Source organism: Pseudophryne corroboree, chromosome 4 (assembly GCF_028390025.1).
Source record: "Pseudophryne corroboree isolate aPseCor3 chromosome 4, aPseCor3.hap2, whole genome shotgun sequence".
Classification (NCBI taxonomy): domain Eukaryota; kingdom Metazoa; phylum Chordata; class Amphibia; order Anura; family Myobatrachidae; genus Pseudophryne; species Pseudophryne corroboree.
In genome coordinates, this window is record NC_086447.1 from 359760542 (window position 1) to 359786396 (window position 25855).

Genomic DNA, 25855 nt, shown 5'->3' on the forward strand with positions numbered 1-25855 from the left:
GCCACAGCTGGGAAATCCAACCTTTTTACCCCAAGTTACATCTCAGCAGAAAAAGACACTGTCTTTTCAGCCTCAATCCTTCCGTTCCCATGTGGGCAAGCGGGCAAAAGGCCAGTCATATCTGCCCAGACATAGAGGAAAGGGAAGTAGACTGCAGCAGGCAGCCCCTTCCCAGGAAAAGAAGCCCTCCACCAGTGGGGGGGTAGTCTCAAGAGTCTCAGCGCGCAGTGGGATCACTCGCAAGTTGACCCCTAGATCATACAAGTATTATCCCAGGGGTACAGATTGGAGAGTCGAGACATTTTTTCCTCGCAGGTTCCTGAAGCCTGCTTTACCAACGGCTCCCTCCGACAAGGAGGCAGTATTGGGAAAAAATTCACAAGCTGTATTTCCAGCAGGTGATAATCAAAGTACCCCTCCTACAACAAGGAAAAGGGTATTAGTCCTCCACACTATATTGTGGTACTGAAGCCAGACGGCTTGGTGAGACATAGTCTAAATCTGAAATCTTTGAACACTTACATAAAAAGGTTCAAATCAAGATGGAGTCACTCAGAGCAGTGATAGAGAACCGGAAAAAAGGGGACTATATGGTGTCCCTGGACATCAAGGATTACCTCCATGTCCAAATTTGCCCTTCTCAACAAGGGTACCTCTGGTTCGTGATACAGAACTGTCAATATCAGTTTCAGACGCTGCCGTTGAATTATCCACGGCACCCCGGGCCTTTACCAAGGTAATGGCCGAAAAGATGATTCTTAAAAGAAGAAAGGCATCTAAATTATCCCTTACTTGGACGATATCCTGAAAGGGACAAGTTTCCAGAGAACAGTTGGAGGTCGGAAAAGAACTATCTAAAGTAGTTCTACGACAGCATGAGTGGATTCTAAATATTCCAAAAATCGCAGCTGTTTTCCGATGATACGTCTGCTGTTCCTAGGAATGATTCTGGGCATAGTCCAGAAAGAGGTATTTCTCCTGGAGGGGAAAGCCAGGGAGTTATCCGACCTAGTCAGAAACCTCCTAAATCCAGGCCAAGTATCAGTGCATCAATGCACAGGAGTCCTGGGAAAAATGGTGGCTTCTTACGAAGCGATTCCATTCGGCAGATCTCACGCAAAAACTTTTCAGGGGGATTTGCTGGACGAATGGTCCGGATCGCATCTTCAGATGCATCAGCGGATAACCCTGTCTCCAAGGACAAGGGTGTCTCTTCTGTGGGGGCTGCAGAGTGCTCATCTTCTAGAGGGCAGCACATTCAGCATTCAGGACTGTGTTCTGGTGACCACGGATGCCAGCCTGAGAGGCTGGGGAACAGTCACACAAGGAAGAAATTTCCAAGGAAGTGTGGTCAAGTCTGGAGATTTCTCTCCACATGAATATACTGGAGCTAAGGGCAATTTACGATGCTCTGAGCCTAGGAAGACCTCTGCTTCAAAGTCAACCGGTGCTGATCCAGTAGGACATCATCATGGCAGTCGCCCACGTAAACAGACAGGGCGGCACAAGAAGCAGGAGGGCAATGACAGCAAGGATTCTTCGCTGGGCGAAAGATCATGTGATAACACTGTCAGCAGTGTTCATTCCGGGAGTGGACAACTAGGAAGATTTCCTCAGCATAAATGAATTCCACCCGGAAAAGTGGGAACTTCATCTGGAAGTTTCCACATGTTTGTAAACCGTTGGGAAAGACCAAAGGTGGTTATGATGGCGTCCCACATGAAGCGCCAGGTCTAGAGACCCTCAGGCAATAGCTGGGACGCTCTGGTAACACCGTGGGTGTACCAGTCGGTGTATGTGTTCCCTCCTCTGCCTTTCATACCCAGTGTATGGAGAATGATAGGAAGAAGAGGAGTAAGAACTATACTCGGGGTTCCGGTTTGGGCCAAGAAGAACTTGGTACCCGGAACTTCAAGAGATACTAGAAAGGATCTTGATTCAGCAAGAATCATGTCTGTTCCATGACTTACCGCAGCTGCGTTGACGCCAGGGCGGGTGAACGCCGGATCCTAAGGGAAAAAGGCATTCCGGAAGAGGTCATCCCTACCCTGGTCAGAGCCAGGAAGGAGGTGACCGCACAACATTATCACCGCTTAGGTGAAAATATGTTCCATGGTGTGAGGCCAGGAAGGCTCCACGGAAGAATTTCAACTAGGTTAATTCCTACATTTCCTGCAAGCAGGAGTGTATATGGGTCTCAAATTGGGGTCCATTAAGGTTCAAATTTCGACCGGTCGATTTTCTTCCAGAAAGAAATTGGCTTCAGTTCCTGAAGTCCAGAAGTTGTTAAGGGAGTACTGCATATACAACCCCTTTTTGATGTCTCCAGTGGCACTGGGCGATCTCAACGTAGTTTGGGATTCCTAAAATCACATTGTTTTAAACAACTCAAATCTGTGGATTTGATATATCTCACATGGAAAGTGACCATGCTGTTGGTCCTGGCCTCGGCCAGGCGAGTGTCAGAATTGGCGGCTTTATCTCACAAAGCCATATCTGATTGTCCATTCGGACAGAGCAAAGCTGTGGACTCGTCCCCAGTTTCTCCCTAAGGTGGTGTCAGCGTTTCACCTGAACCAGCTTATTGTGGTGCCTGCGGCTACTAGGGACTTGGAGGACTCCAAGTTGCTGGATGTTGTCAGGACCCTGAAAATATAGTTTCCAGGTCGGCTGGAGTCAGGAAATCTGACTTGCTGTTTATCCTGTATGCACCCAACAAGCTGGGTGCTCCTGCTTCTAAGCAGACTATTGCTCGTTGGATTTGTAGTACAATTCAGCTTGCACATTCTGTGGCAGGCTTGCCACAGCAAAAAATATGTAAATGCCCATTCCACAAGGAAGGTGGGCTCATCTTGGGCGGCTGCCCGAGGGGTCTCGGCATTACAACTCTGCCGAGCAGCTACGTGGTCGGGGGAGAACACGTTTGTAAAATTTTACAAATTTGATACCCTGGCAAAAGAGGACCTGGAGTTCTCTCATTCGGTGCTGCAGAGTCATCCGCACTCTCCCGCCCGTTTGGGAGCTTTGGTATAATCCCCATGGTCCTTTCAGGAACCCCAGCATCCACTAGGACGATAGAGAAAATAAGAATTTACTTACCGATAATTCTATTTCTCGGAGTCCGTAGTGGATGCTGGGCGCCCATCCCAAGTGCGGATTATTCTGCAATACTTGTACATAGTTATTGTTACAAAAATCGGGTTATTGTTGTAGGAAGCCGTCTTTCAGAGGCTCCTTTTGTTATCATACTGTTAACTGGGTTTAGATCACAAGTTGTACGGTGTGATTGGTGTGGCTGGTATGAGTCTTACCCGGGATTCAAAATCCTCCCTTATTGTGTACGCTCGTCCGGGCACAGTACCTAACTGGAGTCTGGAGGAGGGTCATGGGGGGAGGAGCCAGTGCACACCACCTGATCTGGAAAAGCTTTACTTTTTGTGCCCTGTCTCCTGCGGAGCCGCTATTCCCCATGGTCCTTTCAGGAACCCCAGCATCCACTACGGACTCCGAGAAATAGAATTATCGGTAAGTAAATTCTTATTTTTGGCAGTTCCCTTCTTTTTAACACAGTAGTGTAAAAAACAAGTTACAAGAAGAAATTAAATAATAAAAAGCCTATTGTCTTTGACTTTTTGCTTTGCTGAGTTTGCAGAATTCTCCATGTGATGTAAACATATGTAGTTTCTCTGTTGTCCAGGTGAGGAAATACTTGCTCATGCTGGATGTACGTAAGGACCATGTCAAATTTTGGCGCCCACAGATTCTCTTGCTTGTCTCCAATCCACATAACCACAAAAGCCTAATTACATTTGCAAACGATCTGAAGAAAAGTGGCCTGTTTGTACTAGGACATGTGAGTTTGGAAGAGTTGGGTAAGTGAACTCCGAAAGAGCCCAAGTTTTCTGATGTTTTGTTAGGAGTTTAATAGCATATATGCCTGCCAACAATTAAACTACTGTGCAAACACATGTTTTTTTTCCTTGTTGTATACAGTGTTTACCTATGTTATACTATACAGTACAGACAGCCTTTTCTCTTCCCTGCCTTATTCCATTTCTTGATTTTATATCTGTAATGGTAATCTGAACTGATACTCTCACTACTGTCACAAGACTGTTGCGGTTTCAGTGGGATATATATGTAAACAAGTACAGCATATCTCTTTTCCTGCAAAAGTGCTCCCTTCACCAGGCAACAAAATACCCTGCTCTAGGATTTCCCTCTTAATTTATGATTGCAGTCACCTGTGTTGAACTAGCTATGGGTGGGTACACACTGGCTAATATCTCTGGTCTGTCGGCCAGTGTGTACCAACGATATGTCTGCGAACGCAGTCGTTCACAGACATATCACTTTGGCCCTGCAACATACATGATGACCAATATATCTACAGATATATTGGTGCATTGTTCTGTGTGTACGGGGTCAGCCAACCGCCAGAACACTTCCTGCACTAGCCAGCGGTGATTGATGACTCAACTGGGCGGGTCTATGTAACTGCCCACCCAGTTCGTGATGTCCGTTGCGACGGATTGGGCAGTGTATATGCACAATACGCTGCCCGATCCACCTATAGATAGATATATCTGCAAATCAATGGATCTGCAGACATATCTGTCAGTGTTTACCCACCTTTATTGATGAGAAAGGTGTTACAACACAGGTGATTGCAGTCTTACATGGAGAGGGAAGACCTAGAGCAGGAAGGGATCATGTAGAATCATCTATCCTCTTAACCAACAATGACCACTTTACAACATTTGCTCTTCAAAAGGGGGTTTCTTACACTATATAATATTTCCTAGCGGTAGACTATAATCCAGTACCAAAGATTATAACCTAAAATACTGTGGGTGGTATGCATCAAGCATCACATTTTGCATGCATATCGGCATTTATTAACATCTTATACATGAAATCTTTAGCAAAGGTAAAAGCTGTCCTTTGCGATGTCGGGATTTCTGGGTTTAGGACCCAGCAGTCGGTCTGCTCTGGATCCCTCTCAGAGCAAAAATGTGAATAGAAGCCCATAGGCTTCTATCGGGTAATGCCACCTAAAGATGGCGTTACCCATCGGGTCCAAGCTCGGGAATGCATCGCATTCTGGAGCTTGGTGCATAGGCGAAAAGCAAGCAAACCTCAGAAAACTGTATTTTTTGAGGTCTGCCCACAGTTTTTATGTTGATGCAACCTGCCCTGTATAAGGATGGCATGTTTTATTTAGTTTTGTGTTGAGTAAGCACTCTTTAATATAAACACTGACTAAAATAAATGTAGCCACTATAGCCATGTAGTATTTACCAGGAGTATTTAAGTTGGACAGTCACTTACATTCTGACAGGAAAAAAGAGAGATTTCAGATTTCCCAAGTTGCCATAGCAACCTTATAAGGTTAATAAGCAGTGTAATTCAAACAGAACATTAAAAGGGTAGATTTGTATGTCATAAAGTGCTTTTCATTTTGCAATCACACTCACCTTGTCATTAGGCAGAGTTGGCACTTTAAGAGAGCAAATTACTACAACTATTTAGCAGAATATTCCCAAGAGCCTACTTAATGAACAGGTAGCATCACAGTGGCACGGATTGTTCCAGTAATACTGTAAAATGCTCACTGGAGTGACAGGTACAGTACATCTCGTGTCCTTGGTATGACCGACTGAAATCCACACGTTTATACAGTGTTGTAGATGCTAGTGTTATGGATCTAATTCTCTGGCCTGGTTCCATGTATGGTATATGCACAGTGTATCCTTACCCAGTACAGAAGCATTGCTTCATACTAGTAACATCACACTTCCCCAAAACTGACAGTATATTCTTGATCAGGTGATGTGTGATGTGATCTGGGCCTTATGGGCCATGCTTATTTTATAAATAACATTTATATTCATGTTTTTTTTTTTTAATGCTAAGCACTCCTTCCTCTCCCACTTTTTTCCTTTATGAGGGTAATATAGACTACTCTTTTATTAGAACAATTTCATTACAGCATGGAATATTAACAGGAGCCTAGAACAATCCCAAGGTATTGGAGCTCAAACTTTCTGCTGCACTCTCAATAAGGGAGGATAGCCAACCCCTGACACTCAACGGGTGGTATTCATGTGACCGCCGGTCTGCTGACCGACAGTCACATGCCCTCCTCCACGAGGCCGACGGCTCACTTTCCCGATGGTCGGCATGCCGACCAACAGGGACTATTTCCACTCGTGGGTGTCCACGACACCCATAGAGTGGGAATAGAACCCGTGGCGACCGCAGCACCGATCCCGCAGCGTGGCGAGCGCAGCGAGCCCGCAAGGGGCTTGCTGCACTCGCCCCTCCCCGCCGGGATCCCGGCGCCGGTATGCTGCCGGGATCCCGGCGTCGGTAAGCAGCCATACTACACCTCTGTTTAGACACCATTTGTTGACAGGCAAAATGTTGACATGCTCAGAATGTCAGCAACCACAATGTCAACAGTTATAAAATGTTAACCCCAAACTTAAATTAGAGGCAGCGCAAAAAAAGCAGGTAAAAATGCCTTTCTTCACCCCCTTGGATTGTTTTTGCTGTCATTGTTGAGTGGGGTGTAGTATGGCTGACCGGCGGTCAACCAAAATTACCAAATCCATAAAAAAGCCTACACATTAGCAGTTTTTCCTGTGATACTGATTCCATCCCTACAGAGTTCTGAGCTCATCCAGTCATAATAGCTCTCATTAGTTACCCCTTGTGCAGTTTGTGTAAAGAATCTGTGCTTCATGGTATTTGAAGAATTCATCATCCAACAGAACATTACTAAATATATATACCTCTTTCTGTACACAACTTACTCTAAATAAGATCTTATCCTCATCGGCAAATGGTTTCTTTATAAAAAAAAAAAAAAAAATACTCTCCTTGTACTATGCCATATCAACATTTTTCATATAAAACATTAGCTTGAAAAAAGCATTTATCCCTCTTGACTGTCAGCTCCTTAAACATTTTCAAGAGGCACATGTTTGAGAGGCCTAATGTTAAGAATAATTTCTCTTGCGTCCTAGAGGATGCTGGGGACTCCGTAAGGACCATGGGGTATAGACGGGCTCCGCAGGAGATAGGGCACCTAAAAAGAACTTTGACTATGGGTGTGCACTGGCTCCTCCCTCTATGCCCCTCCTCCAGACCTCAGTTAGATTCTGTGCCCAGAGTAGAAAGGGTACAATGCAGAGAGCTCTCCAGAGTTTTCTGTTTTGAAGAATTTGTTAGGTTTTTCATTTTCAGGGAGTCCTATTGGCAACAGGCTCCCTGCATCGTGGGACTGAGTAGAGAAGCAGAGCTGGCTTGTCAAGTTGGGCACTGTTTCTAAGGCTACTGGACACCATTAGCTCCAGAGGGAGTCGGAACACAGGTCTCTGCGCGCCATTGCTCCCAGTACACACACACAAGCAGGCACTGAAGGGTGCAGGGGGGGGGGGAGGGGGGGGCGCCCTGGGCAGCAAGTTTCCTCATTTTTTTGGCAATATAAAGCAGGATTAGGCTGTGGGACAGTAAATCCTAAAATCCCCCGCCATTTTTATATAGAATTACTGGGACCGAAGCCCGCCGTCGGGTGGGCGGCGCTTGATCCTCAGCACTAACCAGCGCCATTTTCTCCACAGAAACTGCATGAGATACGCTGGCTCCCTGATCTCTCCCCTGCTGAACTTCATAGGCTGAAAAAAAGAGGAGGGGGGCACTTTGGCGACGCAGTGAGTGGGAATTAAGATTATATATATATAAAAAGCGCTATCTGGTCATATATATTCCAGTGTTTTTAAGCGCTGGGTGTGTGCTGGCATACTCTCTCTCTGTCTCTCCTAAGGGCCTGGTTGGGGTTTTGTCCCCTTATAGGTTATCCCTGTGTGTGTGGGGTGTCGGTACGTGTGTGTCGACATGTCTGAGGCGGAAGGCTTCTCCAATGAGGAGGTGGAGCAAATGAGTGGTGTGTCCCCGTCGGTTGTGCCGGCTCAGGATTGGATGGACATGTGGCATATGTTGAATGCAAGTGTGGCATCTTTACATAAAAGGCTTGATAAGGCTGAATTAGGGGGGACATCAGGGGGTCAATCCTCGGATTGGACCGACTCACAGGGCCCGTCGGGGTCTCAAAAGCTTCCCTTAACACAAGACACTACTACCGACACGGATTCTGATTCCAGTGTCGACTATGACGAAGTAAAATTGCACCCTAGGGTGACTAAAGCCATTCAGTGTTTGATTGTGGCAATAAGGAATGTGCTGCATATTGAGGATGAACCCTCGGTCCCCGACACAAGGGTACACATGTTTAAGGGAAAGAAACAGATTATTAATTTTCCCACATCTCATGAATTAAATGATTTCTTTGGAAAAGCTTGGGAGACTCCGGAAAAGAGACCGCAGATCCCCAAAAGAATTTATATGGCATACCCCTTCCCTAAACAGGACAGGGAGATTTGGGAATCACCCCCCACTGTGGACAAGGCCCTGACTCGCTTGTCCAAGAAAGTGGCGCTACCGTCTCCTGACACAGCGGCCCTTAAGGACCCTGCAGATCGCAGGCAAGAAACTACCTTAAAGTGTATTTATTCTCATACGGGTGCTGTGCTAAGACCGAAAATTGCGTCGGCATGGGTGTGTAGCGCAATTGCAGCTTGGACAGATGAGCTGACAGATCACTTTGATAATATGGATAAGGATACTATATAATCTTAACTCTAGCCCATATAAAAGACGCAGTTTTATTTATGAGGGATGCTCAAAGGGACATTGGATTGCTAGCTTCTAGGGCCAATGCCATGTCTATCTCGGCGAGAAGATCCTTATGGACTCGCCAATGGACGGGTGATGCGGATTCCAAAAAACATATGGAAGTACTACCCTATAAGGGAGATGTATTGTTTGGGGATGGGCTGACGGACCTGGTTTCCACAGCTACAGCAGGTAAATCAAATTTTTTACCATATATTCCCCAACAGCAAAAGAAAGTACCACCCTATCAGATGCAGTCCTTTCGGTCGCACAAGTCCAGAAGAGGTCGGGGATCCTCTTTCCTTGCCAGAGGTAAGGGCAGAGGCAAAAGAGCACCTGCTTCGGCAGGTGCCCAGGAACAAAAGTCCTTCCCGGCTGCTTTAAAACCCACAGCATGACGCTGGGGCTCCCCTGAGGGAGTCCGCACCGGTGGGGGCACGTCTTCGACTTTTCAGTCAGGCCTGGGTCAGATCAGACCTGAATCCCTGGGTGTTGGAAATAGTTTCCCAGGATTACAAACTAGAATTCGAGGAGGTGCCCCCGCGCCGATTTTTCAAATCGGCCCTACCAGCTTCCACACATTGGAAAGGGATGTAGTGTTAGCTGCAATTCAAACGCTGTGTATACAACAAGTGATAATCAAGGTTCCCCTGCACCAGCAGGGAAAAGGTTACTACTCAACCCTATTTGTGGTCCCGAAACCGGACGGTTCGGTCAGATCTATTTTGAATCTGAAATCCCTAAACCTGTACATAAAAAGATTCAAATTCAAAATGTAATCACTCAGAGCGATAATAGCCAACATGGAGGAGGGGGAGTTTATGGTGTCTCTGGACATAAAGGATGCGTACCTTCATGTCCCCATATATGCCCCCCGTTAGGAATACCTGAGATTCGCTGTACAGGATTGTCATTACCAATTTCAGACGTTGCCGTTTGGACTTTCCACGGCCCCGAGGATTTTCACCAAGATAATGGCGGAAATGATGGTGGTCCTGCGCAAGCATGGAGTCACAATTATCCCATACTTGGACGATCTCCTGATAAAAGCGAGATCAAGAGAGAAATTGCTGAGCAGTGTGGCGCTCTCTCTGAGAGTGCTCCAGCAACGCGGTTGGATTCTAAATCTACCGAAGTCACAGTTGATTCCGACAACTCGACTACCGTTCCTAGGTATGATAGTGGATACGGAACAAATGAAGGTCTTCCTCCCAATAGAGAAAGCCAAGGACATTCAGAACATGGTCAGAGGCCTGCTAAAACCGAAAAGGGTGTCAGTTCACCAATGCACTCGAGTTCTGGGAAAAATGGTGGCTGCCTACGAGGCCATTCCCTTCGGAAGGTTCCATGCAAGGACTTTTCAATGGGACCTTCTGGACAAGTGGTCCGGGTCCCATCTGCACTTACATCGGTGAGTGTCTCTCCTGTGGTGGTTGCAAAGTGCTCACCTGCTGGAGGGTCGCAGGTTCGGAATTCAGGATTGGATCCTGGTTACCACGGACGCGAGCCTCCGAGGATGGGGAGCGGTCACACAAGGAAAAAATTTTCAGGGACTTTGGTCAGACCAGGAGTCCTGTCTACACATCAATGTGTTGGAACTCAGGGCCATTTACAACGGCCTTCGACAAGCGGAGAGTCTTCTTCGAAACCTACCGGTTCTGATTCAATCAGACAATGTGGCATTCTACTATTCAATCAGACAATGTCACAGCAGTGGCTCATGTGAACCGCCAAGGCGGGACAAGAAGCAGAGTCGCGATGGCGGAAGCCACCAGGATTCTTCGCTGGGCGGAAAATCATGTAAGCGCTCTGTCGGCTGTCTTCATTCCGGGAGTGGACAACTGGGAAGCAGACTTCCTCAGCAGACACGATCTCCATCCAGGAGAGTGGGGACTTCATCAAGAAGTCTTTGCAGACATAACACGTCTTTGGGGAACTCCTCAAATAGACATGATGGTGTCACGCGTCAACAAAAAACTTTGGAGGTATTGTGCCAGGTCTCGGGACCCTCAGGCAGTGGCTGTAGACGCTCTAATAACACCGTGGGTGTTCAAATCGGTCTACGTGTTTCCTCCTCTTCCTCTCATCACAAAAGTGTTGAGGATCATAAGGCAAAGAAGAGTACAGACGATACTCGTTGTCCCAGACTGGCCTTGAAGGGCCTGATACTCAGATCTACAAGAGATGCTCACAGGAGATCCCTGGCCTCTTCCTCTGAGGGAAGACCTGTTGCAACAGGGGCCCTGTGTATTTCAAGACTTACCGCGGTTACGTTTGACGGCATGGCGGTTGAACGCTGAATCCTAGCGAAAAAGGGGATTCCGGAAGAGGTCATCCCTACTTTAATAAAGGCTAGGAAGGAGGTGACGGTTAAGCATTATCACCGTATCTGGCGAAAGTATGTGTCTTGGTGTGAAACCAAGAATGCACCTACGGAAGATTTTCATCTGGGTCGTTTTCTCCACTTCCTACAGACAGGAGTGGATATGGGCCTGAAATTAGGCTCTGTTAAGGTACAGATTTCGGCCCTCTCGATTTTCTTTCAGAAGGAGTTGGTTTCTCTTCCAGAAGTCCAGACGTTTGTAAAGGGAGTGCTGCACATCCAGCCTCCTTTTGTGCCTCCAGTGGCACCGTGGGACCTCAACGTGGTGTTGCAGTTCCTAAAATCACACTGGTTTGAACCGCTTAACAAAGGTTGAGTTGAAATTTCTTACTTGGAAGGTGGTCATGTTGTTGGCCTTGGCATCAGCAAGGTGAGTGTCAGAATTAGCGGCTTTGTCACACAAAAGCCCCTACTTGATTTTTCATGTGGATCGAGCTGAATTGAGGACACATCCGCAATTTTTGCCTAAGGTGGTTTCTTCATTCCATGTGAATCAACCTATTGTGGTGCCTGTGGCTACAAGTGACCTGGAGGATTCCAGATCCCTGGACGTAACATAGTAACATAGTATCTGAGGTTGAAAAAAGACAATTGTCCATCGAGTTCAACCTATTTGTGGTCTCCTATGCATGATGATTTGACTAAAATTTCTGACTGATGCTGCTGTCAGCCATTACATTTTATCCCTATTTATAGTAACCATAATGCATGACTATGCACCATACCCCTGGATATCCTTATCCATTAGGAATTTATCTAACCCATTCTTAAAGGTGTTGACAGATTCCGCCATTACAACTCCCTCGGGCAGGGAATTCCAAACATGTATTGTCCTTACCGTGAAAAAGCCTTTACGCTGTATTGTGCGGAATCTCCTCTCCTCTAACCTGAGCGAGTGTCCACGAGTCCTCTGTGTTGATCTAACCAAAAACAGGTCCCGCGCAAGCTCTGTGTATTGTCCCCTTATATATTTGTAGATGTTGATCATATCCCCTCTTAGTCTCCGCTTTTCCAATGTAAACATGCCTAGTCTTTCAAGCCTTTCCTTGTATTCCATCGTCTCCATGCCCTTAATTAGTTTGGTCGCCCTCCTCTGTACCTTTTCAAGCTCCAGGATATCCTTTTTGTAGTACTGTGCCCAGAATTGTACACAGTATTCAAGGTGTGGCCTCACTAGTGATTTATATAACGGGAGTATAATACTCTCGTCCCTAGCATCAATACCCCGTTTTATGCATGCTAATATCTTATTAGCCTTCTTTGCTGCAGTCCTACTTTGGGTACTACTGCTTAGCTTGCTATCTATGAGGACACCTAAGTCCTTTTCCAGTACAGAATCCCCTAATTTTACCCCATTTAGTAGGTAGGTGTAATTTATGTTCTTGTTACCACAGTGCATTACCTTACACTTGTCTGTGTTGAAGCGCATTCTCCATTTGGCTGCCCATGCTTCTAATTTAACTAAGTCGTTCTGAAGAGACCCTGCATCCTCCTCTGTATTTATAGCCTTACACAATTTGGTATCATCTGCAAAAATTGACACCATGCTCTCTAGACCTTCTGTTAGGTCGTTAATGAAAATATTGAACAATAGCGGTCCTAATACTGAGCCTTGCGGCACACCACTTAGCACTTCAGTCCAAGTTGAAAAAGATCCATTAACCACAACGCGCTGCTTCCTATTATCTAACCAGTTTTTGACCCAAGTGCATATTGTGCTTCCTAGCCCTGATTCTTGTAGCTTGTAGATAAGTCTCATGTGTGGTACAGTATCGAACGCTTTGGCAAAGTCTAAAAAGATTACATGCACGTCTTTACCCTGTTCTAGGTTTGCGCTTACTGTTTCATAAAAGCCAAGTAAGTTGGTTTGACGTAGTCAGGGCCTTAAAGATTTATGTAGCCAGGACGGCTAGAATTAGGAAAACAGAGTCTCTGTTTGTCCTGTATGCTGCCAATAAGATTGGCGCACCTGCTTCGAAGCAGACTATTGCTCGCTGGATCTGTAATACGATTCAGCAGGCTCATTCTACGGCGAACCAAATTCGGTTAAGGCCCATTCCACTAGGAAGGTGGGCTCTTCTTGGGCGGCTGCCCGAGGCGTCTCGGCATTACAACTTTGCCGAGCGGCGACTTGGTCGGGGTCAAACACTTTTGCTAAATTCTACAAGTTTGATACCCTGGCTGATGAGGACCTAGTGTTTGCTCAGTCGGTGCTGTCATACGCATTCTCCCGCCCGATTGGATGCTTTGGTATAAACCCCATGGTCCTTACGGAGTCCCCAGCAGGATCTAGGACGTAAGAGAAAATAAGATTTTAAACCTACCGGTAAATCTATTTCTCCTAGTCCGTAGAGGATGCTGGGCGCCCGTCCCAGTGCGGAAACTCTGCAAGACTTGTATATAGTTGTTGCTTAAATAAGGGTTATGTTACAGTTGACATCGGTCTTGGCCGTTGCTGTTATTGCTCATACGGTTAACTGTTTTTGTATGATCCAGGTTACGTGGTATGCTTGGTGTGGGCTGGTATGAATCTTGCCCTTGGATTTCTAAATCCTGCCTTGTAGTGTCCATCTCCTCTGGGCACAGTTCTCTAACTGAGGTCTGGAGGAGGGGCATAGAGGGAGGAGCCAGTACACACCCATAGTCAAAGTTCTTTTTAGGTGCCCTATCTCCTGCGGAGCCCGTCTATACCACATGGTCCTTACGGAGTCCCCAGCATCCTCTACGGACTAGGAGAAATAGATTTACCGGTAGTTTTAAAATCTTATTTTTTCTACTTTTTGTATAGACAACATGACCATAAAAACTTTACAAAGTGGAAACACATGTAACATTGGAAACTAGAAATACAGTAAATAAAGAATTATCTACCACATGATGGTCAGACACCATCAGAAGAACATTAAACAAGTTTCTCATCTTTGGAATGTGCTTACAGATGGTATTTAGTACATCAAAGCATCATGAGATGTACTCCGCCATCTCTAACTCGCAACCACATAGCCTATTAAGTTTTATGGGCTGCACTGTGGAAATGCATTTTTATTTTTTTTGCTGCAATTTAACTTACTGTAAGTAGGGAACTATCATGCTCAACAGCGTTATTGCTAGTATACTGGACTATAGTAATAAGTATGATCCTCTCCTTGCTGTTCTACCACTACAAAGCTTCCTTGTATTGTTTTTGGCCCTCAATCTGAGTTGATCGCTCGCTAGCTACTTTAAGCAGCCGTGCAAATGCATTGTCGCCGCCCACGGGGGAGTGTATTTTCGATTTGCAAGTGTGTGATCGCATGTGCAGCCCAGCGGTACAAAAACATTTTGTGCAAAACAAGGCCAGCCCTGTAGTTACTTATCCTGCGATGATTCCAGCGACGGAGGTCCCGGAATTGACATCAGATACCCGCCCTGCAAACGCCTGGTCACGCCTGCGTTTTCCCTACCACTCCCAGAGAACGGTAGTTACTTATCCTGCGATGATTCCAGCGACGGAGGTCCCGGAATTGACGTCAGATACCCGCCCTGCAAACGCCTGGTCACGCCTGAGTTTTCCCTACCACTCCCAGAGAACGGTCAGTTGACACCCATAAACACCCTCTTCCTGTCAATCTCCTTGCAATCGGCTGTGCGAATGTATTAGTCGCTAGAAGCATTGCACAGCAACGATGCTGTTTGTAACTGTACGACACGCGTATGCATTGCGGTGCATACGCATGCGCAGTTTTGCCGTTTTTTTACCTGATTGCTGCGCTGCGAAAATCATCAGCGTGCGATCAACTCGGAATGACCCCCTTTGTCCAGTAATTATTGTGCAGTAGGATAGACTGGGAGGCCTATGTACTAAACCCTGGAGACAGATTACAGTAAGTGGACGCAGATAAAGTACCAGCTAATCAGCTCTAAAGTACCAGTCAATCAGCTCCAACTGCCATGTTACAGGCTGTGTTTAAAAAATGACAGTTAGGAGCTGGTTGGTTGGTACTTTATCTCTCTCCACTTTATCCCTCTACAAGACTTAGTACATAGATCCCTGTGAGCCTTCGATATACACTATCCAATGTTTTTCAAGTATCTGGCTGATTATTGGATAGTGTGTAGTGTGAGCGTGTTAGTGTTTTTAACTAATAAACACTCAAAACATTCCCGATCACGTGGACAATATAGCGTGTGCTGCATCTGCTACTGTATATTGTTCCCGACCTCCTGATCATATTTTAGAAATAACAGGAAAGTATGCACTGAGCAAGAAATTGTTCAGTGTGTACATGTGTGCACCGATGAAGCAGTTTTCAGATCAGCAGCATCCATAGAGCAATTTACTTCTCAAATAAACCATATTGTAATGCAAGGAGTGCAAATTAATATATTGTGATATTGGGCGGAAGGGGGGGGTTGCATGCAGGGAAAATACGGTCCACATTTGCATTTGGTGAACACATACTGGGCAATTATATTTGTGCACTGAAATATAGAATTAAGATGACACAACCCTTTCCATTTTAAATCTTGCTTAGGTCCCCTGGCAAGGTCCAATATACATATATAAATTCAATGTTTCAAAGTCTTTATTCACTTCGTCATCGTACTGATGACGAAGTGAATAAAGACTTCAAAACATTGAATTTACTCCTGCATATGCTGATTATTTGATCTGAGTGCCGCCTAGACAGTATGTATGTATGTGTGTGTGTATATATATATATATATATATATATACACACACACAAAGAAGGATGTATTCGGCACTCCAATACAGGTAAAGGTGACAGCTTGCTCCGGTGCCCTGCTAGCAACACAGCATACAACAAAGAGGAATAGCCGGCACTCTCAGAGACTTAGTAAATAACTTGACACAGCACAGCAGCTAGAGTCAACGTTTCAGGATAGACTCCTTTTGTCAAGACCGACTGCAATAGTGAATAACAAACATTTATATACATTACCAAAACCTTGTGTGGACAGCGTCCTCCTCTCTCCGGGACTCACAGTGACGTCATAGGGTCGCGCCAGTGCCGGCGACCCTGCACCACGGGGGGCGGAGAAAATGCAAAGTGAGACCCATCACCATGGCGACCCGGCTGCACACAACAGACTGAAGGGAAGCATTAGATATATACATACAATAACAAATGCAGTATACAACAGATTCAGCACACATAAGTATGGACAAAAAGGGTCTGAATAATATACTCTATTCGTAAATGTTAATCAAATGCTAATCACTAAGGGGACATAGAACATGCTAACCCCAATACTATACTGATCCTACGTGAGACGGAATGCAACAGCCATATAAGAGAACAGGGAATCGCTTTGTAGGGCACCCCACAGCGGAAATTTTCTTTCACCCTATGGAGCACCACAAAGCGATATAAGAATATCATGGGCTATAAGTAAGGCTATAGTTAAGGGAATGGGATAATGTCAACCACAGGAATTAGAGAAAACAAGTATACGATAAAATATCATTCAAACCCAGCGGTTTAATAGTTTGTAGGGTATAAATCCAGCGTGCTTCTTTCTGCAACAGGATTTTTCCTCGATCTCCACCTCTTTTAGATTCTGAGACACCATCTATGATTTTAGACCGAATGGAGGCAAGATTATGGTGGAAGTCTTTGAAGTGGCGGGCCACCGGTTGATCGGAGCCCTTCCCTTCTAATGCTGCTCTTATACTTGAACGGTGGAGGGCTATCCTCTTTTTAAATTGGCAAATGGTTTTTCCAATATAAAGGAGTCCGCAAGGGCTCTTGATATAATAGATGACAAAACGACTTGAACAGGTATATGGAGATTTAATACAGAATTTCTTCCCTGATCTCGGATGGTAAAAGTATTGTCCTGTTTCTAGGCAACTACATGTGGTGCAACCCAAACACCTGTAGATGCCGGGTTTACGCGTAAGGAAATGAGTAGAGATCGTTTTGCTAAAACTAGAGATGTCATTATGTACAATAGTGTCCTTGATGTTTTTGCCCCTGCAAAATGCTGGAAGGATAGCAGAATCTTTGAATGTGGGTAGAGATTTATCATTCGCTACAATCGGCCAAATCCGCTTTGCTGAACCGACCGTCTGAGCACTATTGGTGGAGAAGTCCTGTGGCCACACTATCCGATCCCTAGATTCAATTGGCTTAGTCTTTTGTAATAAGTCACTACGGTTCTTAGGGGCAGATGTATTAATCTGGAGTATGCATAAGGAAGTGATAAACCAGTGATATGTGCAAAGTGATAAAGGCAGCAGCCAATCAGCTCCAATATGTAAATTAACAGTAAGGATCTGATTGGCTGGTGCGTTATCACCTTGCACATATCACTGGTTTATCACTTCCTTATGCCTTCTCCAGGTTAATACATCTGCCCCTTAGTGAGTATCCTCTCCTTGGCTTTCTTCAGATACTTCAATTTGTACCCTCTGACCAAGAACTTACGTATCATCTTATCAATCTGATTGCTAGCATCCGTACTGTCACTGCAAATGCAGTAAATCCTTAAAAATTGGGAGTAAGGTAACCCCCATTTTAATGCAGGTGGGTGGTGGCTATTGGCGTGTAAGGTGGTGTTCCTTTCTGTCTCTTTCACTTATAAAGTGGTGTGTAGTAAATGATTATGATCCTGGGTGACCAAGACATCCAAGTAATGAATTCTATCAAAACTGCAAGAGAATGTAAATTTGATGGAAGTGTCCAGTGTGTTGACATGGCACATGGCGTTGCGGAAGTCCTCTTCCGTCCCGGACCACAAGATGAAAATAACGTCGATATAACGATAATACGCCCTAATCTTGCTGGACATCATAGGGTTTGTAAGGAACAAGTCCTTTTCTACCTCACACACAAACAAGTTAGCCAGGCTCGGAGCTACACAAGAACCCATAGCACACCCCGACTGTTGTTGGTAAATTTTACTGTCAAAGATGAAATAGTTGCGAGTCAAGGTGAGTTCAAGAAGCTGTATAAACAAATTAATATCTGGCCCTGTATAACTCGTATTGCCTGTAATGCAACGTCTAATGGCCTCTATACCCCGATGGTGGGGTATATTGGTATACAGGCTCACAACGTCCACTGTACACATAAGGTGTTTATCCGGCAGTGGAATCAAAGCCAGAATTTTGGTCAAAAAGGCCGTAGTATCTTTAAGGCAGGTGACTTGCTCACTCACAATAGGCTGCAAAAACATATCCAAATATTTTGAAATCGTGTAGTATAAAGATTCACGGGCCGCAATGATGGGCCGTCCTGGGGGGCATATAGGGTTCTTGTGTAGCTTGGGGATAGTGTAAAGCACTGGAATAACCGGCCAGTCTTGAGATAACACCTGTTGGATCATAGCATCAATCACATTAGTGACTACTGCTTCCCTCAAAACTGCATCAATTTCTTCCTTGTATTTGACAGTCAGATCTTCTGGCAGTAATTGATACGTGTGGGTGTCCGCTTTTTGTGTATAAATTTCAGATTTATATGCCGTGAGGTCCTGTACCACAATGCCTCCGCCCTTGTCTGCTGGTGGAATGACTGCCTGAAGGGCGTTTGTTTGATACTACTGGCCTAATGCATTGGTAGTTACAGAGCTGTTCTTGGCACCCAATTAAAGTTGGTTGGAATTCAAAGACTAAAGGCGGGTATACACTAGGCGACGGGGAATTGCCGGCGATGGACGACTATATTGTTGAACAATATAGCGTACAATGATATAGTGCGTATACACTCAACAATAACGTTCAGTGACATCACCTCCGGCATTCCTGGAGATGCAGCTCTGCGTGACATTGACTGGTTGAGCTGCATGTCAGCTCAATATTGGTGATTTCTGAACGGCGTACGGAAACACGCATCGTTCATTGGTCACCAATTTTGCCCCCATACACACTGGACGATATAAGCCTAAAAATAAACAATAACGACATTTATTTTTTAGGCTAAAATCGCCTAGTGTGTACCCCCCTTAAGAAAACATTTTGTCACAAGTGTACGGCCGAACATGATACATCCGACTGTTTGGCACTTTCCTGACTCTAATTTATTATTTACCAGTAACTGTATACACTGTCAGTTTACGGTTATCATTCAATCGCATGGACCATCAGATTTCTGAGACACGCACATTGAGGGAGTTGTAGCCAATTTCTGATAACACAACCAAATGGGCAGTCAAATATGCATCATGTATGGGCAGCTGCAAATATACAGAACCGCAGGGTGTTTACTTATACCATGGGTCTTCAATCTGAGGCCCTCCAGCTGCTGGGGAACTACACATCCCAACATGCCCTGCCTCAGTTTTAGCATGCCTTAATAGCAAAACTGTGGTAATACATGCTGGGATGTGTAGTTCCACAGCAGCTGGAGGGCCACATGTTGAAGATCCATGGTCTTAAACCTTTACCATTATTTTTACATTTACGACTGTGCCTAGTAAAAAATATTTTTTCTCACATTTACATCTTCTAAGCTCAATACACTTAACTCACTGCTCTTATTCTGAAATGTTTGCCTATAATAATGCTTCTCTGGGCTTTTTGCTGCAGATGTGCTGCCGTCTGACCCTCTGCAAACACAGACAGACTCCTGGCTTCAGCTAGTTGATGAACTCAATATCAAGGCCTTTGTCAACTTAACATTGTCTGACTCTGTGAGATACGGGGCCCAGCAATTACTCTTTATATCTGGATTAGGTAAGAGTCACTGTTTTGAAGAATTGCTTGTGATATATAGAGTCCTATATACCGACACCAGCAATGTTCTTCTAGTAGACAATGGAGTATAAAGAAAGTAGACATTACAGTCTTTTTATCTGGCATTGTATTGTAGCTAATATTTTTATGGGCATGTCTTTCTGCTCAGAGGACCCTGTTTCTCTCCCTAATATGCATGTCCTACAGGCATAAAAAGCCCCAATCTCATTGATCATGTCGTGGTATTATACAATATGGGATAGCCTCATAGGTCAGTTATGTCCCACTGACCAGTCTCCTGGTCATATAATGATAAGTGTTGTTATAAGGCTTAGGGCTCCATTTAAGAACGAGTCGAAAACCTCTTTAGAACTTATGGCACCTTTAAGCATTTATCAAACAGTGGTAAGCTTCATTTGCTGATGTTTGTGACTGTAGTACTTATGCCATGTATATTGGCGTATGCATATTGGTTATTAGGCTACCGGCAACTAAGTCTAGTAAATGGCTGCAGAGGAGGACACCACGTGGCCTTGCTGGACAGGTGCAGTACTTGATGTTAAACCGTGATACTAAACTTAATATGTAGTCAGCCAGTAAGATTGTTATTTAATGGAGCCCTGAGAGTTTTCTTCCACTTTTACATATATGTTCCCGAACAAAAAATGCATTGTATTCAACTGCAAAAGGTCTACTGTTTGCCTTGCCATAATATAACAAACATTTACTCATCCATTTGACATTAAAATTTGCCTTTGTGGTCTTAGCAGCTAACAACACGCCTGTAAAAAAGAAGGGGGTACTGTATGCCAATTCTGATACTTCCAATCACCTAGGATTGTGTGGAAAATACACTAGCTATGAATCACATACTTCAGATTTGTCATGTTAATCATTGTACAGTGTCTTGTTATGCTGCATTTTTGTGTTTTGCAGGTGGAATGAGACCCAACACTGTTATCCTGGGGTTCTATACCCGGTCCTCCCCAGATGATTTATTAAAGAATGAGCTTGAATCAGATCAAGATAGGACTCCTCCATTTGCACATAGCTTAGCAGGCAGGAGGCCATCTGCTCAAAACTTCACTCCTTGGGAATATGTTGCCATCATATCTGATTCTATTAAGATGTCCAAAAATGTGGTGCTAGCAAGGTACTTCTCAGACTTTGACAGAAGTTGTGTCTGTAACTTACGTGGTAAAGAGACTTATATCGATGTCTGGCCATTAAACCTTCTGCGACCAGACAGCGCTACTTACGTGAACACTTGTAGTTTATTTCTTCTGCAAATGGCATGTGTGTTGAACATGGTGAGATCATGGAAAAAAGCTAAGTTGCGTCTGTTTCTTTGCATAGAGAGGGACAGTGGCTTGTGTGGCCAAGAGGTAAAACTGAAACAGTTACTAAAAGACCTTCGCATCAAGGCTTCTATCCAGACAGTTGAATGGGACTCTGTTGTTGCTCTTCATTGGCATAAGCAGATGGAAGTAAATTCAAGTACTGAAGAAGAAGCCTACTTGAATTTTCCAAACAACTCCATCCGGATATCAAATGATTATTTGGAGGCTGTCAACCAGATGATCCTGAATCAGAATCCTATGTCTCCTCCAGCTGTCAGGTTCTTGTATCTCCCCTGTCCGCCTGCAGACACAGCTGTTTACAACAGATTTCTTCACCAAGTGGAGAAAATAAGCAGAAATCTGGGACCAACTCTGCTTATCCATGGGGTCAGTCCTGTCATAAGCACTGAGCTCTGATACACATGGAGAACAGGACCTGGCTAGGCACAGTATAAATAAGTGTTTCATGCATTTCTGTCATTGCCATGACCAGCACTGGCCTTACTGTACGTAATGCAGGCAGACATATTGTACATAGGCCCTCATTCCGAGTTGTTCGCTTGCTAGCTGCTTTTAGCAGCAGTGCAAACGCTAAGCCGCCACCCTCTGGGAGTGTATCTTAGCTTAGCAGAAGTGCGAACGAAAGGTTCGCAGCGCTGCTACAAAAAAAGATTGTGCTGTTTCAGAGTAGCTCGAGACCTACTCCTAGCTTGCGTTCACTTCAGACTATTTAGTTCCTGTTTTGACATCACAAACACGCCCTGCGTTCGCCAAGCCACGCCTACGTTTTCCCAGCCACTCCTGCGTTTTTATCTGGCACGCCTGCGTTTTAACACACACTCCCCGAAAACGGTCAGTTAGCACCCAGAAACACCCACTTCCTGTCAATCACTCTGCGGTCAGAAGTGCGACTGAAAAGCGTCGCTAGAGCTTGTGTAAAACTGCATCGGCTTTTGTGAAAGTACGACGCACGTGCGCAGTGTGCCCCATACGCATGCGCAGAAGTGCCGATTTTTTGCCTGATCGTTGCGCTGCGACCGAAAGCAGCTAGCGAACGACTCGGAATGACCCCCATAATCTGAACTACGACCCTTGATATAAATGAGGGCTCAATTTTTCTTATTCTGGTGCCAATCACTGTAATATGAGATTACTGTGGGTGTTGCTAGCCTTTGGTTACCTCAATATTTAGTGTGGCATTCTCATCAAATGTATGGACTCCAAGTATTTGAGCAAGTATAGTACTGTAATAATGTGCTACTGTGTCTTAAAGATGCACCACACATCTTGGAAGTATATGTGATGATTGTTGATTGAATTTGTCACCTGATCTTGTCATTCAAAACTGTAATAATGCGCATTACAGACCTGTCATCATTCAATATGTTCGCTGATGTCCATAGTCAAGTTAGGAGTCCAAATCTCTTGAACATTTGCACTTTAGTGTACTTATATCAGATTCAGACATGTAATACATAGAATAGCACAAGCAAATAGCTTAAGTATGTAAAAATATCATCTGTGCTACAGAAATGGTGAAATAATAGGTACACAGGCTGGGAATAGGCAGCATCAAATTCTCCTCTACTACCAATGGCATGGTAAAATGTTAGCACTCAGTGCATGTTCTTTGAAGTGGTTTAAGTGTTATTGAAACAGATTCATCTCCCATGACCTTATTCTGGATTGAAATGTAATGCTGGTTTGGGTACTGTCTGCAACAGATCTTTTACTGAATGTGATGGTGTTACTGCCTCCTTATAGGCCAATTACATTCCCATGCAAGCCTTGGTAATACATTCATTTATTAATGTCTCTTGCGTCCTTTGCTAAATCGTTAATAACTTTGGAAACACAATAATACAATGACACCAGCAAACTACATTCCTGTTTTCTTCCGTCCATAATCTGTCGCTGTGAATAATAGTAGCTTCCTACATTTTGAAAAATCATCTCTTTGTTATTTTTATTACCCTGCATGGGACTGTTTTCTCTCATTGTACCAAAGAATAAGGAGATCATGTATCAATGTTCTGAAGATTGAGGGATTTTTTCATAGTAATTAAATGATTTTTCTCTTACATCCTAGAGGATACTGGGGTTCAATTTAGTACCATGGGGTATAGACAGGTCCACTAGGAGCCATGGGAACTTTAAGAATTTGATAGTGTGGGCTGGCTCCTCCCTCTATGCCCCTCCTACCAGACTCAATTTAGAAAATGTGCCCGGAGGAGCTGGTCACGCTTATGGAAGCTCCTGAAGAGTTTTCTGCATTTACTTTATATGTTTGATATTTTCAGGTAGAGCCGGTTGGCAGCAGCCTGCCTGTTTCGTGGGACTTAGGGGGGGAACCTCTTGAAGGGTTAATGGTCCCATTCCCCGCTGACAGGACACTGAGCTCCTGAGGGAACTATTCGCAAGCCCCATCATGGCGAGCGTACATTCCCGCAGCACGCCGCCACCCCTTACAGAGCCAGAAGAATGAAGAGAGGTGAGTAGTAAGCCAGCGTCCCAGCTAGCGGGTCGCCGACCATTATGGCGGCAAGAGTGTACGGAGATGCGTGGTTTCTAACCGGGGCGGAATGCAACTCCATACACAGTACACAGCTGCGTTTCAGTACACTGTACACAGTACCCACACTGGCAAAAACAGCCTTAAAATGGTTTTCTCTCCATTTTAAGCACCAGATTACCTCAGCCAGTATAAAAAAACGGGAAGACAGCGCACCCTTGAAGGGGCGGGGCTTCACAATAAGCGGACCCAGCAGCTCACCAGCGCAATTTTCCCTCTGCAGTGGACACAGACACTGACTGACAGGGATGCGCAGCTCCTCTGGAGTGACTCCAGATTACCTCAGCGGTACTAGGGGGTCATAGCAGGGAGGGAGCGATTATTAGTGTACTAAGTCCCCTATCAGGGTACTTAGTCTGAGACCCGGCTAAGCTTGGCATTAGCAATGGGCGCAGTGGGGGCTGGTTCCAAATAACTCTGTGTCTCCCTGAAGGGCTCTTTGTGGGTTATTTGTGCTTCACCTTTCCGTGTGTGTGTGTGTTTGTGTGTGCTGTCACATTTACATTATGTCAGGCAAAGAGTGTGTTTCTCGTACAGCGGAGTGTTCCTCTTCACCAGGGGGCTCACTACTGGGTATTCAGGGCAGTGCACCTTCCCAGAGTAGCCGTGCTGAACCGGAGTGGGTTAATTCCATTAAGGGAATCATCTCAAATATTTCTACAAAACTATCCTGCAATGAGAAAGAGATGCAATACTTAAGACCGACTGTGGATGAGTTTATGAATAGAGACTCAGTCCCCAAACCAGCGTCTCAATCCCCTCCCATTTGTCCGCAAAAACGATCTCTGGCCCATATCCTGCTGTCTGACTCTGACGCTGACGGGTCAGACATGGAGGAGGGTGAGGTGGATTTGGAGGGGGGGATACTACTCTGTCACAGGGAATAGAGGCTATTGGAGCTGTTCTTCAAATTCCTGATAAGGTGTCAGAGGAGTGTGAGGAATCTTATTTTAATATAAAAAAAAGAAGTCCTCAGTCACTTTTCCTTTGTCAAAGGAATTGAATACCCTGTTTAAAGAACCATGGGTTAATCCTGATAAGAAATTTCAAATCCCTAAAAGGTTGCTCTCATCTTTTCGTTTTCCTCTGGAGGATAGGAAAAAATGGGAAAATCCACCGATAGTGGACGCATCAGTCTCTAGGCTGTCCAGAAAGATTGTATTGCCTGTCCCTGGTGCAGCCTCCCTAAAAGATACGGTTGATCGTAAAAATTGAGACTACATGCAAATCATTGTACACAGCTGCTGGGGTGGCCCAAAGACCCACTATTGCATGTGCGTGGATCACAAAAGCCATTGCTAAATGATCAGGTAACCTAATTGAGGGGTTAGATTCCTTGTCTAGGGTGGGATGTTGTTTTACTCCTGCAGCATATACAGGACTCTGCGAACTTTATGGTGGAAGCCATAAAATAGATTGGTTTGCTTAATGCACGCACCACCGCTATGGCTGTGTCAGCATGCAGGGGCTTGTGGCTACGCCAGTGGACTGCTGATGCGGACTCAAGGAAAGGCGGGGAAGGCCTACCATTCACAGGAGAGGCCTTGTTTGGTGACGAACTAGACAAATGGATCTCCAAAGCTACTGCGGGTAAGTCTACGTATCTTCCTTCTGCAGCTCCCCCAGCCAGGAAAGCTTATTCAGCTTCAAATTTACAGTCCTTTCGGACAGCCAAGTTTAAGGGAAAATCCAGAGGTGCTTCTACGGCCCCCAGAGGCGCAAGGTGCTCAGGAACAGAGCTCAGGCCCTGCTTCCTCAAAGCCTTCAGCATGACGGTGGACCGTTAGGCCTGGAGGACTGTCAGGTGGGAGCCCGACTATAATTCTTCAGTAACATCTGGTCAAGTTCGTGCCGGGATCCCTGGGTAATAGATCTTATTTCCCAGGGCTACAGACTGGAATTCCAAGAGCTTCCACCTCACCGATTCTTCAAATCAGGCTTACCAGCTTCACAAGAGGCAAGTGTAACTTTACAGCAGGCCATCCAAAAACTGGTACAGACTCAAATCATTGTTCCAGTTCCACCTCATCTACACAACAAGGGGTACTATTCCAACGTTTGTAGTACCGAAACCGGATGGTTCAGTACGACCAATTCTGAACCTCAAGTCCTTGAACCCGTTCTTAAGAGTGTTCAAGTTC

General features: G+C 45.1%; 1 protein-coding gene across 1 annotated transcript in view; it reads left to right on the forward strand.

Moving 5' to 3' along the window:
- LOC134909547 (solute carrier family 12 member 9-like) overlaps nt 1-23248 on the forward strand; it is a 465723-nt gene extending 442475 nt beyond the window's left edge. Inside the window, exons 11-13 of the mRNA XM_063916540.1 lie at nt 3698-3872; nt 19656-19802; nt 20739-23248. Coding sequence (XP_063772610.1) covers nt 3698-3872; nt 19656-19802; nt 20739-21559 — 1143 coding nt within the window. The 3' untranslated portion in view covers nt 21560-23248. The remainder of the gene's footprint in view (nt 1-3697; nt 3873-19655; nt 19803-20738) is intronic.
- Nucleotides 23249-25855: the final 2607 nt, after the last annotated feature.